At 54.9% G+C, this 16502-nt stretch overlaps 6 protein-coding genes across 6 annotated transcripts; 4 read left to right on the top strand and 2 right to left on the bottom strand.

The window, feature by feature from the left end:
- Positions 1 to 1157: 1157 nt before the first annotated feature.
- C8A04DRAFT_27679 (uncharacterized protein) lies at positions 1158 to 6146 on the top strand (the record flags this gene model as incomplete). Its single annotated transcript, XM_062780376.1, has 4 exons — positions 1158 to 1409; positions 1465 to 4996; positions 5053 to 5813; positions 5877 to 6146. 4 exons carry the CDS (start codon positions 1158 to 1160, stop codon positions 6144 to 6146), a joined length of 4815 nt encoding a protein of 1604 aa, XP_062637866.1.
- A 357-nt stretch (positions 6147 to 6503) lies between these two features.
- On the top strand, positions 6504 to 7892 carry C8A04DRAFT_27680 (uncharacterized protein; the record flags this gene model as incomplete). The annotated part of the gene is made up of 2 exons (XM_062780377.1): positions 6504 to 7474; positions 7556 to 7892. 2 exons carry the CDS (start codon positions 6504 to 6506, stop codon positions 7890 to 7892), a joined length of 1308 nt encoding a protein of 435 aa, XP_062637867.1.
- A 1125-nt stretch (positions 7893 to 9017) lies between these two features.
- On the top strand, positions 9018 to 10745 carry C8A04DRAFT_27681 (uncharacterized protein; the record flags this gene model as incomplete). The annotated part of the gene is made up of 1 exon (XM_062780378.1): positions 9018 to 10745. One exon carries the CDS (start codon positions 9018 to 9020, stop codon positions 10743 to 10745), a length of 1728 nt encoding a protein of 575 aa, XP_062637868.1.
- Positions 10746 to 11020: 275 nt separating this feature from the next.
- On the bottom strand, positions 11021 to 12350 carry C8A04DRAFT_36498 (uncharacterized protein; the record flags this gene model as incomplete). Its single annotated transcript, XM_062783545.1, has 3 exons — positions 11021 to 11525; positions 11588 to 11819; positions 11882 to 12350. The coding sequence occupies 3 exons, from the start codon at positions 12348 to 12350 to the stop codon at positions 11021 to 11023; spliced, it is 1206 nt and encodes a 401-aa protein (XP_062637869.1).
- Positions 12351 to 13048: 698 nt separating this feature from the next.
- On the top strand, positions 13049 to 14080 carry C8A04DRAFT_27683 (uncharacterized protein; the record flags this gene model as incomplete). Its single annotated transcript, XM_062780379.1, has 1 exon — positions 13049 to 14080. The coding sequence occupies one exon, from the start codon at positions 13049 to 13051 to the stop codon at positions 14078 to 14080; it is 1032 nt and encodes a 343-aa protein (XP_062637870.1).
- A 763-nt stretch (positions 14081 to 14843) lies between these two features.
- C8A04DRAFT_27684 (uncharacterized protein) lies at positions 14844 to 16439 on the bottom strand (the record flags this gene model as incomplete). Its single annotated transcript, XM_062780380.1, has 4 exons — positions 14844 to 15135; positions 15335 to 15799; positions 15866 to 16345; positions 16426 to 16439. 4 exons carry the CDS (start codon positions 16437 to 16439, stop codon positions 14844 to 14846), a joined length of 1251 nt encoding a protein of 416 aa, XP_062637871.1.
- Positions 16440 to 16502: the final 63 nt, after the last annotated feature.

Here is a 16502-nt window from a genome sequence, read left to right on the forward strand (position 1 = left end):
TATTTTCTGCGCTGTTTCCCAAGCCTGCTTTTTTCTGCTTGCGATCCCAGCAACACCGTGTTCATTCCCATTTGCGCACCACACGCGACACAACCTACCCGCCGTTTAGACGCTGCGCCGGTACCCCACCCAGCGATAGGGGAGCACAAACCGCCAGTCATACACAGAAGCATTTCATGTTGGAACGCCTCTTGTTGCTTCCTCCTGAAGAATTGAATGAAGCTTATCCGTCCTCTTTTTGTTTCCGCTTCCTCCGCCCCAAGGCTCGCTTCCCGTCAGAGCATCATGAAAGAAGCGGGTGAGGCCAAGACAGTGAATGCAAGCCGCTCACCCTGGCCTTTGATTTCGCCAGGGGCAGCAGCCGGCGCCCCACCTATGATGTCATTTTGATTGCGCCCCCAAGCCGACGACGATCGATTCTCACTTCCTCAGTCCAAATGTGCTCGGCCCGGGATTCTCCGGTCGTCGATCTTTGGTGAGCTGCTCTTCCTGCTCTGTGGCCGGCCACCGAAGCTGACCGATTCCCCGATTGTTTCGGATTGTGGCCGTTTTGGCCCATCCGCTGCGCAGCGTACATGGTAGTTACCATTCATGTGGGGGGCATACCGAAGTCCCTGTTAACGCAGCAAAGCCATCGCTTTTCTTCAACGCCCATGTGCCATCGTGTTTATTCATAAAGCCACGTGTGGTTTGTGCGCTTTTCCATTTCGAGTTTCGCCCGCCTGTTTGTGCCCCGCATCACGTGTGTGGGGCTCTTGGGCTGTTTTGGGAGGATTTTGCCCTGCCCCGCCAAAAATGCGTTTCCGGATCAGTCACGCCGGGACGCAGGGAGCTTGTTGCGGGAGCTCAGGCTACCGTCTCAACGGCAAGGCTGAATGGAGGCATCCGCCAGGCTACCGTGAAGCTTTTATTTTCTATTTTGAAGAGCATCCGGATTGCTAATAGCCACACGATAACAAAGCCTGGACAATTCCAGTCCTTAATTGCATCAATGCTGACAGGTTTCCCACCTGTTTGTGGGTGCTCTCTTTCTGTTGACGATACCGAGCTTGTATGCTCACTCGGATGACCTCGACTCTAGAACTCACCTTCGAGTCCCGATCGTTCACGTCCACCCGAATACCTAGGCGGCTCGAAGCTACGACTCGCTGGTCGCCATGTTTCCAGGGAGTAAAAAGGGTGGGCGCGGAGCTGGGTTCGGCGGTTTCTCAAGCTCGTCCACAACACTGTCATATCTAACTCCTCCGCCCGACTTTTCTTCGGTCCCTCAGGAGGTGGTTGTACCCTTCAAGAACTTGCTGAAGAAGGATAGTACAACGAAGGAAAAAGCGCTCCAAGAAATCGTTGCATATGTTCAGAGTGTTGGGTCCAAGGGCCAGATGGTAGAAGATCAAGTCATCGACATATATGTTCGTGAATGCCAGCATGGTAGATTCATACTATGGCTCGTTAACTAGAATCTAGGTTGAACTCTACCCTCGCCTATCGATCGACGACTCTGCGCGCGTCCGAGAACTCTCCCACCAACTCTTATTCGATCTCTTGAACACGGCGAAGAAGCGACTAGCCAAGAAACTGCCGACGTTTGTGGGACCATGGCTAGCTGGGACATTTGACCGCGATAAGCGGGTGTCACGCGTTGCTTCGGATGCGCTAGCTTCGTTCTTGCCGACGCCCGAGAAAGAGGAGGCTTTTTGGAAAGCAGTACAGGCAAAGGCTCTGGAATTTGCAACGGAAGCCATTCATGAAACACCGGGGACTCTGAGTGACGAACGATCCACCACAAAAGAGGACTTGGACGCAAAGTACTATCGGGTGGTTGGCGCCAGCGTTTCGTTAGCGCTAAATTTGATCCGAAAAGGCGATGTTGAAACGCTTCACGATGGATTAACGAATTACCTCGCGGTGGATGCACTATGGACTATACCAAAGGCAGAGGATTCCTTCGTCAGGAGGGCGTTTTACCAGTTCATCGTTGCCGTTCTCGAGACGGACTCCGAGTTGCTTCAACCACGGCTGCAATCCGCTGGGAAATCCCTGGTTGCAGACAGCATAAAGAAAAGCCAAACCGGATCAGCGGTGGACCTGTTGGGGGCGTTGACTGCTCTGACCAGTCGCTTTCCACAAGTATGGGGAACCCAGAAACACCCACTGCAGCGCCTACAACAGTTCGTCTCCCAAGGCTCGCAAGGTGGTGCGGAAGAGTACTGGCGGTCATTGGATCAGCTCCTTCGATCCATTCCGGAAAAGACGCCTTCACCTGAGGTTGTGGCCTCCTTTCTGAGCTCCATGCGCAAAGGAATTGTGGACAGACTCGAGACCCGAGGCAGCCGACAGCAAGCATTTCGATCCTATTCCCAAGTACTCCATAGCTTTCTCGCCCATTCCCCGATATCTACTACCTTTCTCGAGGAGAATCTGTCCAACCTTACACGGCAATACCTCCACCCGGTTTCCGATACATCCCTACCATCACTACAGCGCCCGGAACCCATTGCCGAGGCATGGATGGTTGTGGCTCGACACTCCGATGACGAAACGCAAGGAGCGGTCTCCAACGAATGGCAGAAGTTGGGAGACGAGTTCGTCTCTCGCATGTCCAACTCGTTGCCCGAGGTGTCAGAAGGCTACAGGAAATCACAGCTGGCTATTGCTTCTGAAGGGGAACGTTGGTTTCCCCTAGCAGCGGCCATCCTTTCACGGGACGATGGAAACATTGCGTCATTTGTGCATGCGATGAAAACTTCATCCGGTACTGTTTTGAACGGTGCTGCGGACCTGTTGGCCAGGAGGAACTTCAAGCCCTTTGGTGCAGCCTCGGTTGTTCAGTCTGCGTTCCGGCACTGCCCTCGCCTGTGTGCTGACAATAATCTCCTACCGTCCCTTCTTCCACCCGACGATGGCGAGGTTTATGACAAGCTCACTGCTTCACCGTCCTTGCCATACATTGTTTCGGACCTCTGCAACGTATTGGGGGAAAAAGAGCCTCAATTTGGCAAGACGTGGGAGTCACTCGCAGTAGCAGCTCTCAAGATTCCAGACCCATCTTCTGCGATATCTGCCGTTCGGGTGCTGATTGGTGTCCCTTCTGTAGCACCCTATGCTCAGCAGCTCGCCTCGCTCCAAAGCTTCCTGGTGGCCGCCTGGAAGGAGTTTGCCAATACTGAAGATCACCCCGCTCTGCGCGACCTTTGTGACGCCACTCTATCCTATGACGCCCTAACCAAAGAGTCTCTTGAAGCCGTCGCGACCGTTATCATTTCAGCACTTGAGGATCCGGACACCACGACGCCCGCTCTCGTTGCTCTCGAGGTGATCGTGAAGAAACGGCCCGATCTTCTTCCAGCAAACGAGGACTTGCACGTGCGCCTGGTCACCAGTCTCCTTTCCCTGACTGAACTTTCGGACGCTGGACTCTCAAGCAAGGCTCAGAGTTTAAGAACTCTCGTTGACCAGCAACCCACCGGACAAAATCCCGTCGCGAGGATACTCGAGAATCATCTCGGCGAAGCACGTACGGCCTCACTTGAGGTTGATACTCTTGTTCAGCAGGCGCTAGCGGCTATCCAAACTGGGGATGTTCCAGTGGAGGATATTTTCCCCAGTTCCACGGTGTGGATGGAAGAGCTATCGTGCTTTCTCGCCCACGCGCCAAATCCATCGCTTGCGCTGACAAGTAGCATGGGAGGCACCTACTTTCTTGTCCAGGGGAGTCCAGGGGCCAAACCGCCGTCACCCACCAGGGATAGCAGCGGGCGTTCAATACCAGCGAGGATGGCATTGTTCACCGCCAAGCTTCTCTCGTCTGGTGTTCAACTGTCGTCTCTGCCATCCGAGTTTCAGTTGGAGCTTGTCTATCTACTTTCCTTGACGGAGTCGCTAGTCGGCGACCAACTAGCCCTCGCCCACAGCGGCGGCTTGTGGAGTGACGGCCTTGCGTCCGAGGCAGATTCCCAAGAGTTCTGCGAACTTAGCTCGGCGGCCGTTCGGACAATCGTGACAGAATGCGGGAACTGGGCAGATTGGAGCATGTCTGGCGAATCTCTTGTTGAACGCCTTATCAACTTCATGCTGCACCAGTCTGTTGGCTTCAGCCCTGCTGCGTTCTATACCGCAAAGGCTTTGAGTTCACTTCTGCAGCTTCTTGTTCAAATCCACGGGGCCGCGCCAACCGTTCTCGAAGACTGGTTAGTCAAACTAGGTGTCACTAGGGCTACACCTAAGACTACCCTCCTAACGGCCGCGTTCCTTACCGGGTTTGGTGAACTCCTCGCTTCTTCCAAAGCGACCGCGATGCTGTGTGCTCGGCTGATTAGTGAGATCCCGGGCTTCCGCGGCATTTCGGACCAGGAAGCCAAGGCTCTCCCATCGTTGGTCCTGTTGAACCTCTGCCTTGATGTTTATGACGTCGGTGCGGTCCCGGTCGAGCCGCGGAAGCAGGTCCTTGCGCTCCAGCAGTTCACCAGATGGGTCGACTCCCCAGAAAACGTGGGCTATCAGGCAGCTGCCGAGACTTGCAAGGCCATCACCCGGGTCTTGCCGTCCACCAAGGCAACATATGGGGAGTATTGGGAGCAGGCCGTTGAATACTGCATTTGGCTATGGAAACGGGCGCCTGAGGATCGGCCCGACCACCGGCTTCCGTACCTCTATGCCTCCTTGAAGCTAATGCACGCGCTTCACGCGACAGAGGAACCGAGTGATGATCTCGAGGAAGCTCTAGCCAACCATCGGGCGGCCGAGACCGATGGACTGCTCTCATTACTTGGTGTATCCCATGAAGGCGCCGCAAGCCAGCCCAGTCGCCTTGTCGACGCACTCCTGGCCCGTGCCATCACCAAGCTGTCAGATGTGCGGTTGGATGACCTCGGCGATGTCTACGAGTCTGTGGCCTCGGACTCGCGCGAGATCCAGAGGGCAGCGTTCGGGTTGTTACACCACGCACTGCCCGCCGCGCAGGAGGATATCAACCTCGCGGTGATAATGGACAAGAAAGGTGGGCGCGCCCTAACCACTAGCTAATGTTGTCTTATTGATGCTAACATTCACTAGCTGCTAACCTTCCGGACGAGCTGCTGTCTCTACTCCTAAATGCTCCGAACCCAGACGATTACACGGATGAGGATCTAGCACAATTCCCAGTCACCATCCGTTCATACTTGTTGGCGTGGCATCTCGTGTTCGATGCCTACAGCAAGGCATCCTTCCGCGTCCGCAGCGACTATACCGACAACCTCAAGGGCGGTCAGCACCTCGATCCCCTACTCCGGTTCCTTTCCGATGTCCTCGGCCATGCTCTCGCGCGGGCGCTGGATTTGGACAAGGAAGGTTTCACATCGGAGCACATCCGCTCTTACAGCATCGACCTCGCCGACTCGGAGCCAGCAGAGCGTGATATGAACTGGCTGTTGATCCACCTTTTCTACCTGATCCTCAAATACATCCCTGGCCTCTTCAAAATGTGGTACCTAAACTGCCCGTCCAAGCAAACCAAAAACACCATCCAGTCGTGGATGCAACGTTTCTTCTCGCCCCTCATCATCACGGACGCGCTTAACGAGGTGGTCGAGTGGGCGTCCAAACAGGAGGCAGGCGACGGCGACACGGAAGAGGTCATTGTAAGAGTCAGCAAGATGTCCCGCGAGATCACTGCTGGGTATCCGGTTGATGATGATGCCGCTACGATCTCCCTTCACGTTCCCAAGTCCTACCCGCTTGATCCGGTCGACGTGACCAGCGTCAAGCGAGTCGCCGTGAAGGAAGACAAGTGGCAGTCCTGGCTCAAGGCTACGAAGGCCGTCATCATGTTTGGTGTAAGTGCCCCTGTCTTTGTTCCTCTGTAAATGACCACGCCATGCTGACCGCTTCGCATACAGAACTGTAGTCTTGTCGACGGACTGATGGCCTTCCGCCGCAACATCTCCCTCGCACTCAAGGGCCAGGAGGAGTGTGCCATTTGCTACTCGATCATCGCTCAGGACAAGACACTACCGGACAAGAAGTGTGGCACCTGCAACCACTTCTTCCACCGTGTCTGTCTGTACAAGTGGTTCCAGAACAGCGGGCGAAACACTTGCCCGCTGTGCCGGAATGCGATCGATTACCTGGGGTCAGATACGAAGAGGCGGCGGCCGGAGCATGAGTAGCCGGGGACGTATGGATAGAGGGTTTTGGGCATGGCGGGTCCCAGTTCATTATTGTATAGTTACAAATAAAGCACACTAGATACCGGGCTCACAGCCTTGTTACTGTGTGAATCTGTTGATCTCCTTCTTTCTTGTTCCCGCATCTCGCTGAGTAACACATCTGAGTTCCGCCACTGACCACACCCCCCGTCCTTAATATTTGCCCTGCACAAACCAAGAAAAATTGACTTTTCTTTTGGTGGAGAGCCCAAATTCCCGAGCAACAACGACATCGAAAAATTAGAAACCCGGACCCGACTTCCACCCTCTTCCATATTGTATTGCCGTCCAAGTCACCACTCGACTCCATGCAACACAATGAAGCGCAAAAGATCCCAATCCAGCCAGAGCCAACACGAAAGTGTGCGGGTTGACCACTCTCAGTCTACAGTCCTCAACTGGATCACCCGTCACCGAATTGACCTGACCAAAAAGCCGAACCAGCGGGACATTATGCCGCGGCAGTACGTCTGGATATCCTTGCCTGGGGTTCCTACCTACGAAGGGAAGAAGGGCGAGGAGCAGAGAAAGGATAAGGTTCAGGAGGGGGGTGAGGATTATTATGAAGATTGGGGCGATGATGAGGGCGATGAAGGAGAGGAACAAGATGTCTACGAAGAGGATGTCCGTGGAGTAGATGTTCGCGGAGAAGATGACGACGACGAAGACTACGAATACGTCGGAGACGACGAAGAAGACGAAGACGACAACGTATACGAAGACATCGACGAAGACGAAGTCAACTATGTAGTCAACTACGAAGACAACAACGAAAACGACGAAGAGGACGAGGACTACAACGAAGACGAAGACGAAAACGGCAATGAAGATGACGGCGAAGACGAAAACAGCGACGACAACGAAGCGCAGCAACGCGGAAAAAAGCCCGACCACAACAGCACCAAACCCTCTGGCCCGGTCCAGGTTTACGATCTCCCCCGACCCGAAAACGCGGCCCAGCCGGCGGACATCACCCAGGTCCACCGTCGCCTCGTCAGTACCTACCTCCGCGTCTTCCTGCTGTCCACGCCCAACACACCATACCTGCGATGGGAGTTCTGCTTACCCCAGCACGATCACTCGGTGCTCATCCAGCTGTGGACACTCCTCCGGTTAGACAAGGGCTTACTCGAAGAATTTGCAGACCAGTCGTTTGAGAAGACCTGGCAGGTGAGGCAGCCCGTGTTTGTGGAAAGATATAATGGGTTGTATTTTGGGAAGTGGGCGCATGAGTTGTCTACGGCGCCGAGGAAGGCGACGGCATTGTTTGTTCAGATGTTTGGAGTTTTGTACGTGTGCAGTTCCTTACTACTAATTATTCGTGGTTTGTTGATGCAGTTGCTAACACAAGTCATCTACCTCCCCATTAGGAACCTCAACCCCTGCCGCTGCTGCGATGAGAACTACCGACGAGCTACCACAACGCTACGTTTTTACAAAAACGGACAGGGCGAAAACAAGTCGCTCCACGTCACGTGGCCGTTTTTCGGCTGCGTATCCTATGAATCGGCCGACAACGGTCGTTGTGGGAACTGCTGGTGGTTGGGCAGGCGGTGCTCGTGGACTGACGTGAATGAGGGACACCCCCAGTGGGACGCCAAAGCGAAGGGAGACAGAGATGAACCAAAGGTTGCGGATAAGTTGCAGGGTGGTGAGATGTCGCGGCTTGTGCCGATGATGTTTGATGGTGCGTTCGAACGTATGTAGAGATGGCGTGGAGCAGGCGTGGACTTTGTAAGGACTTAGTTGGTGAGATACACCTGAAATGGTTCTAGCTATGTAAAATACCCCTTTGTTAGATAAACTACCTGCTCTTGTTTCAGGCATCAAGGCGATATTTTGTCGTTGTGTGGTAGTCAAGATCGTTTTACAAACGAAGGGCGAGAGTGTCCTCGCAGGCTTCACTGATCCATCCCCTACACCTCCGAAAAGAAGAAGAAAAAAAGCACAAAGCAGGAACCAGTTGTGTTTCCACTAGGCCATGGCACAAGGATTAAGAATCATGACGCATGCCGGATATTCGACCATTCTAGCCCATCTAGCAGCCTTGAGAATTCAACAACTTAACAACAAAGAAGAGCCTAGGCTCAAACGAGTCAGCATGGGGGTGGCAAGCAATATATACCAGCCCAAGGAAGCACTCAAACCCGGCATTCCGGTTTCCAACCCAACCCCCTCGCGATGCATAAACTGTCAAACACGGCGCGCTTCAACGCATTGTCCAAGGCATCTCATACCCTGCCGTCTCAAAACCCTCTTTTTGCGGATCCCAAGGGGGTGGAAACTCGAGCTCAACTCTGCCGCTGGGTGGAGTCTTGGCATCCTCAAGTTGCCGTTTTAGGCAAGATCCCCACGCACAGGCGCCCTTTTGCTGCTGTGGGCCGCCGTGGACTGCCGTGTAAGTGATGGGGTTACCCCTGAAACCCAGGCGCGATGAAACTCGCAGCGCAACAAGTGTCCCGGAAAGCTGGAACACCTTCGACTTCGATACTTCACAGCCCCTCGGTTAGAACCCTGCTGGGCTCAACGGTTGCGATGTGATGTCAAGTACTTGGCCTGCTGCTTTGTTTTTGGTTTTCAGGCTCTATGCGCGGTCGATCAGACGAGACAAGCAGGTCTTGACTTTTTTCGCTTCCTCTCTTTCTCACTCACTCTCTTCGGCGTTTCCCCCGTGTTGGGTGTTTTCCTTCCCTTTCTTCCCTTTCCCACCTTTAGCCAGGTCAAGATGCCTTCGACCTGAAAGGCTTTTCGCACTTTGGCAACGGCCAACCCTTTTCTGCTATTTTGTTCACTTATCACTTTTAATCATCCTTCGTTATCAAGTTCGCGACGATGCTGGTCATCCGCGTTCTTTGGCTGCAGGCCGCCCTGGTGGCAGCCCAGCTCCTTGATTTAGGAGGAGGAGGAGGAGATGCCGGCGGTGACGATACCAAGACGTCGGCCGTTGAAGGAAGCCGCCCAGCAGAGACGACCGCCGCGGGAGGAGGAGGTCTGCTGGGTGGGATAGTCGGTGGTGTGGCCGATGCCGCAAGTGACATATTGGACCCCGTCGTCGGACCAACCGGATTGTTGGGCGAAAATGATGCTTCAGCGGCCGCACCTACTTCCGCGGAAGCTGAAAACCCTCCAGCTGCGACCTCCACCGAGAAAGCCGCCGATCCAGAGCCCACACCGGCGCAGAGCGAGGACACCGCAGCCCCAGCGACAACCCCAGAGCCTGAACCCAAGCCTACTTCGACGGCCGCAGCGGAGCCAACTCTAGAGCCGACATCTCGGGAACCACCAGCCCAAGAAACTGAGAAGGCACCGCCGGCAGACGACCAACAGCAACAGTCTACCCCAACGGCCAACCCAGCTCCGGCGGAAGAGACGGCTGCACCGCCGGCAACATCGGCAGCGGAAGCCCCAGTGCCGACATCCGGCAACAACAACAATAACGACAACGGTAACAACGGCAACAATGGAAATAACGGAAACAACAACAACGGCAACAACGGTAACAGCGGCAACAACAACAACGCCGGCGTAGTCCCACTCCCCATCCCGGCCGCTTCCACAGCCGCTGTCTCCTCAGCCGCAGCAGCACCAGCCAAGCCTACGTCCCAGGCAAACCAACAAGCCAGCTCTGTCCGTCCCGTATCCACCCTCGTGACCTCAGCCGGCCGAACCTTCGTCTCCGTGTTCGTCCCACCCTCGCCCACCGGCGGCCGCCTAGGCGCCATCAACAACCAAGAAGGCAACAACGCGGCCGCCGGGCCTTCCTCCAACACGGGAACCGACACCTTCCAGCAGTTCCCCTCGTCATCCGCCGCGTCGGATACCGACAACAGCAACAACAACGGCGGTGACCCAGCTAACACAGACACCACCAACCCCAACGACACGTTGCAAGACAGCAGCGGCAACGCCATTGCCAACCCACTCACCCCGAACAACGGCGCCGGAGCCGGAAACGGCATCGGCTCCGATACCTCAGCCACATCCATGCCCCTGCAAACCAAGATCGGCATCGGCGTCGGCATTGGCGCCGGCGCGGTCGTGCTAGCCGTGATTACCACGCTGATCCTCTGGAAGCGACGGATGAGACGCCGTCGGCACGGTGGATCGTCGTCTGCGGCCATGACCGGGGATAGCGAGCACGGGTTAGGTGGTAGGGCGGGCACGCCGGAGGAAAAGGCCAAGATGGATTTTGAGAGTGAGCATGATGTGGCGTTTGATTTCGGGGGATTTTTTAGGCAGAGGAGTGCTGCGGCTGCTGTTGGGGCTGGGGCTGCGGGGAGGAAGGGTTCGGCGGGTAGTGCTGGTGGTGGTGGTAGTGTTGCTCATTCGCCGAATCCTTCTTCTGTGACTTCTGTGACGGGGGAGATGGTCGGGTCGCCTGTGGGAGGGTCGCCAGTGGCCGGGCCGGCGAAGAAGTTGGCGGTTGTCAACGGTGATGATGATCGGTTGCCTGCTTTTGAGTTGCCGCAGCCGCAGCAAGCCCAGCCACGACAGATCATTGCGGAGCTTGACGGAGGTGAGGTTCCGCAGTATCGTGGGGTTCTTGGTGTCGGGCGGTAGAAGGGTTGGGTGTGGGCGTTCGATTATTTGGTTCTCCTGAACCGGTCTACTACGCCACGAATATAGGTAAGGTGGAGGGATAAACGGAAAGCAGAGCGGGTTGGAATGAGTTTGACAACAAACGTTATTGACGGGACATGGTGGGAGGCAGAATTTATGCCGTGACGGAGAGTAACACTGTATTTCTTTCTTGTCAGCCATTCATCGATATTTAATTCTGTACGAATCTCAGTTTGGAAACTTGCATGCATTTTCAGAAAACAGACACCCCACCTTCAAGTGCCACACGCCCTCAACACTGCCTCTCGTACCGCCTGGTCTATTCCATCGTTGGCAGCTAGAAACTTCTCCGCCTCCTTCCCTATCGCCTCTCGCGGAACATCCCCAAGCCTAGACATCTGCCCCTTTGTCCCACCCAACAGCCAGTTGCGGTTCGAAAGCCACGCAGCAAGACCCTCGGTAAAGCACGCTTCAATGATGAGATACTGCCAGCTGACATCCGGGTCCGAATGCACATGCCTCATGACCTGGGCCAACGACCCACGCTCGGGATGGTCATGGCCGGCGATAAGTGAGGCAAGATGCATCCGGACCAAGTGTCGGTCGACAATGAGGCTTGGGGATGGGTGCAGATACTGCACAGCAAAGGTCGATAAATCTATATCACTCGGGAGTTGGGACACTGGCTCGATGGGCGAGTCCGGTTCGGTGGCCAAGAATCGTGGTAACCGAAAGGCTAGTTGTAGCGGGAGGATCCTGGCAGACGTCCAACCGATAAGACTAAAACTGTCAGCTTCGTCATCACGCCCGGTAAGTAATTTAAAGAGCCGTACAAGACTTACCCTGTGATGTTGTAGTCCGAGTCCACGATAATGTTACGGGCAGCGAGATCCTCATGTGAGATGGCGTAGATGGGGGGCTCGAACTCAAGGCTCCTATGGACCGCATGCTGCAGCAATGCACGGTGCTCGAGACAGTCGATAATAGTAATGGAAGGCTCTTTACCATCCACAACGCGCATAATCTTCCGATCTACAGTTTGACATAAGCACTCGTAAGTTGAAGATCCCACGGCTACAGATAGCACGAGTATTAGCCCAGGGAAACATAATAATTAGTGGTCAAAAGCTACATACATGCAACTTTGGTACATTCGGCCAACTCTAACTGGATATTGACCACTTGACGCATAATCTTTTCTCTGCACTGAGGCTCTGACGGTGATGTATCGGTCCACTCAAGAGCTGTGCCAGGAATCCAGCTGAGCACCAGGTAAGGGGCCTTGATTGGATTGTTATGCCCAACATCGTGATGTATGAGTTTGGGAGACCTTTGAAAACCAGATTCGTGGAGCACGGTAAACGTCGTCGCTTGTGATTGCGCAAGGGATGCCACCGAGTCAGCCGTCGAACTCGTGTCATCTTGGGCGAAAACATGAAATGCCCAGGCGACCTCATCGGGAAATCTCAAGGCGTATATCAGAGAGCCGCCCCCCATAAATGGCCTCACGTCGGTACCGAAACAAAGACTTGGCCAAGTTCTATCGTTACGGAGGGCTGAGGCGAGCGCTAAGATATCACCAGGCGAGTAGGACGAAGGCGACATGGTAATGCGGGCCGTCTGTGTTGATTAATTTTACCTGGGTAGTTAATTGCCCACAAACCTCTCGGTCACATCGGTCGCATAACGATCCGTTTAAGATCCCATAGAAACGAGAGATCAGATGAGCAATAAAAACATATTGGCGCTTGGATTCAATAACGCCACCAGAAGCAGAAGTATCTGAATTTCAATGTAAAAAATGGCGAAAAGGAAGAACCGTAGATTTGGCGAAACATGTTGGGAAAAACTAAGTTCATCGCCGATCGAGCAGGAACAAAAACAGCGCTTAAACAACGGTTACATTTTGCCTAGAGCCCCCGCTCTTCCATCGTCGTGGGCTCGACCGGCATCCATTGGGTTGATGCCCGAACGATGGTGGGCGATTTCAGATCGGGGGATCGAAATCGAGATTTGGGGGAGCTTCGAGAACGGAAGCGATCAGTTCAAACAGCAAGAACAGCTGCCGAGCCAGAGCTGCCAAGTGGCTTCAGCTGTCACTCGCGTAAATTATTGATTGGCCAAGGTCCTGATAGCAATCTGCCACGTGAAGAATGCTCAAACCACCGTGCGGAAAATTAGTTGACTTTCCCCTTTCAACATCACAGACAGTCCACGTCGCGCTCCTTGCCCATTGCACTTACAGCTTACACGCGCGCATCCAAAACGGGAATTCAGGATTCAAAGGACGATCCCGGGCTAAGATGTCTCAACCAGACCATCGGCTGCAAATGCAGCAGATGCAATACACGATGCACGCGGTGCCTCAACAACAACACCAACAGCAAACACGGCCAGCCCAGGGTGCGCGTCGCTCTCAAATGCAGCAGCAGCCGTCACAACACCAAGCCCAATATCAACAACCATCGCAAGTGCCCACCCAGCAACAGCAACAACAGCCTCAACAGCAACAGCCCCAGCAACAACAACAAATGGTTCCACAACAACATCAACAACCCCAACAGCAACAGCAACAGCAGGAACAACAGCCGCGCCCCAACTTCCAAATGGCCCTGCAACCCCCGCCTCAGGACCGACTGTACAACACCTGGGACGACCTGCGCGAGGACGTCAAGTCCTTCACCCGGGCCCAGGGCTACGCCATGGTCGTAATCTCATCTCTCAACCGGGACGCCAACGGCCAGTACCGGCGCTACAACATGTGCTGTTCCAAAGGCGGCAAAACCTACGCCTCTCACAGCCGGGGCCTCCGCACCACCCGGTCAACCAAAACCGGCTGCCCCATGCGCCTCAAAGCAATCCAAGAAAAAGCCTACCCCTTCAACGACAAATGGCACGTGATCGTGCAATGCGGCGAGCACAACCACGAGCCCTTCACCGGCGGATCGGGCGCCCCCGTGCCGGCCCAGTTTCGCAAGATCGAGAACGACGGCATGCGCTGGCTGATGATTATGCAGCGCGAGGCGCAATGCAACCTGCGGCAGCTGACTATTGGTCTGCGCATCTCCTTTGGCGACAAGTACCAGTATGTCAAGAAGAGCGACGTCCGCAACCAACTGGCCAAGATCAAGCGCGAGGAGGACCGTAAGGCCGCTGCTGAGGCTGCTGCCCTGGGCTTGCCTGCCGATGCTACGTACACTATCTTGCCGCAGGCGCACTTGCCGCCGCCTCCGCCTGCGCCGGAACAGCCGATTGAGCGGATGCCCCAGCTGCCGCCGGATATGCAGGTGCCTGATCCGGATTTGGAGTCGGATGATGATATTGATGAGATGTGAGGGGAGTTGGGAGTTGTAAGATTGTTAAGCTATGCGTTGTTGCCACGGCCTAGATGTATAGGCCCAAGGGCTTTAACCGTGTACGGAGTGGGGGTGAAGATTGTCCTGTTGTTGACAAGGCCGCCGTCTTGAAGTTACGTTTTGAGCCGTCTTATTTGTTCTAAAAGTTACTTCTTAATACACAAGGTGCGCGTCAGCAGGCGTTGGCATCAACGGTTACTTTTCTGACTTCCTTGGGTGGCTAGGCTGGGGCTTTTACTTCGGGCATGATCTGATGTTACCGGAAATGGTCCGTGGCGTAATGTAGTGCGTACTCGAGTCAACCCACGTAAAGAATGAATCAAGTTGTTTCGAAATGAATCAAGGAAAAAGCCTTGGTAATGGATGCCCACTACGTCCCAAATACCTAAGGCTAGTAGGATACGTCAGTTAGCGAATGTAGGCAAGGAAAATAAGAAAAGATAAGCCACAAGCAGAGGTATAGTAAAGACGACCCGAGAAACCGTAACCCAAGAGACACCCGATATCCAACACCAACAAGAGGAACGCTCCCCAACCGCCCCCAACCCAACACAAGTTAACCGCTGCCAACCCAGGCCGCAACAGGGAGACAACCAAGTCCCCTCTTCTTTTCTTCTTAACGGTCCATCACAAGGAAAGGTGTTAACCATCAATACCAACTCCTCCGACATCCCCCTTCCCCCCATCCAACCTCCCATCTAAGAATTAATACCCTCCCCCTATCCCCTCCTCGCCCTCCTCCTCATCCACCTCCAACCCCTTTCACCCCATCCATACCAACCACCGCCACCCGACCACCCGTCCCCCTCCCCTCACAGCTCTTCGCATGCCGCTTACGGTTATCCTTGCGCATCAACCGCCCACACAACTCACACGCCACCTCCTCGGCCCAGTACGCCCGGTTGGCGCGTGCTTCGGGGAGGTCGGAGTGGGCGGCGCGTACGTGTCGCGCCAGCCCCTTGAACTGGGCGGCGCCCTTGAAGCTGGTACAGAAGGGGCATTTGTCTGGGCGCGTGTGGTTGCGCATGTGTTTCCTGTTGTGTTTGAAAGAGCAGTGGTTAGTTATTTTGTGCTTTAACGCTGGCTTGGAATTTTATATGGGCTTTTGAGGGTCGTGGTTTAGGAAAGGGGGTTTGGTTAAGAAAAGGGGTAGCTAGAGGAACTGGGTATGGTGCGTCGGGATTTGTAGAACATGGTCAGGGGTAAATGTGCCAAACCAAAAGCATAACATACCGAAGCTTGCATTCAAGAAGAAAAACCTTCTTCTTGCTCTTGCAACCGGGATATGTGCAGCGGAACTCCTTCGGGCGGGTAGTTGGGGAGTGGTCGCTCTCCTGGGCAGAAATGGGTGTCTCCGGGGGACCCGGCTCGGGCGTAGAAATCGTAGGAGCCACAGAACTAGGACTCAAAGGATCGGCGAAGGAAGTAGTCGAATAATCAGAAGGCGGAGGCGTCATGATGCCGGCGCTCGCAGAAAAAGGCGAAGAAAAAGACTGTGAGGAGCTGTCGGAGTTGTCGACATCGTTGAAATCGCCAAAAGGAAGGAAATCCTGGGTGAGGCCAACAGCCCCGCCGGGCGCTTGTTGCTGCTCGAGCACAAGCTGAGAGAAGTCGTCTGCAAAGGAAGGGCTGGCTGGAGCAGGCTCAAAACTCGTGAAACTGCTGAAATTGCTGCTTTCCAGAGCACTACCGGGCATACTGCCATGCGTGTTGGGAGGACCCTATAGGGTCCAGGCGTAACAGCCCTGACGGGGAGCTACACACGCAACGGCTTCATGAGCGGAAATGTCTGGGACACAGCTGCTTGGGCCATCAAAACTAGTGGACGCAAATTCGAGCGAGTTGGTGGGTTCGCCACCACTGAACAAGAGCGCTTGTTGGTGGTCAAAGACCGAAAAGTCCTCGAGGAGCGGGATTTGCGGCCAGTCAGCGCTCGAGTCAGAGGTGGGAAGGTCCATTCCACGTCGTTCTGCGGCGTCGGGCGTGGGTGTCTGGAGTCTCAACTGCTGCGGGTTGACCGTGAGACTGTCCTCAGTGCCGTAGGCCGCAGTGCAGTTAAATTGATGGGTCTCCGACAAATCCGACACTTGGCTGGGTTGCGCAAGGCCAGGTGCGCTGTCGGTATAAAACCACATCGGGGGACCCAGACCCTCCACCTCCCCGTAAGACGGCGCGGGACCAATCCCGGTACCATCGTTCCCATCGTCGTCCCTCTGCCACATCGACCCCCGCGCATCTGACGGGCTGCTTTTCGCTCCTCCGTCAGCTTTGCCCGTGATCCCGCCGTCGGGAAGCCGGTAGGTGATCTGTTGGGCTTGACTTACATGGGGAGTTCCATGACCTCGGGTACCTAGCTGGCTAGGACTCTGCGATAGAGCCCGCGAGACACCAGGTGACGAAG

This window comes from Dichotomopilus funicola (genome assembly GCF_033296635.1).
Source record: "Dichotomopilus funicola strain CBS 141.50 unplaced genomic scaffold C8A04scaffold_23, whole genome shotgun sequence".
Taxonomy (NCBI): domain Eukaryota; kingdom Fungi; phylum Ascomycota; class Sordariomycetes; order Sordariales; family Chaetomiaceae; genus Dichotomopilus; species Dichotomopilus funicola.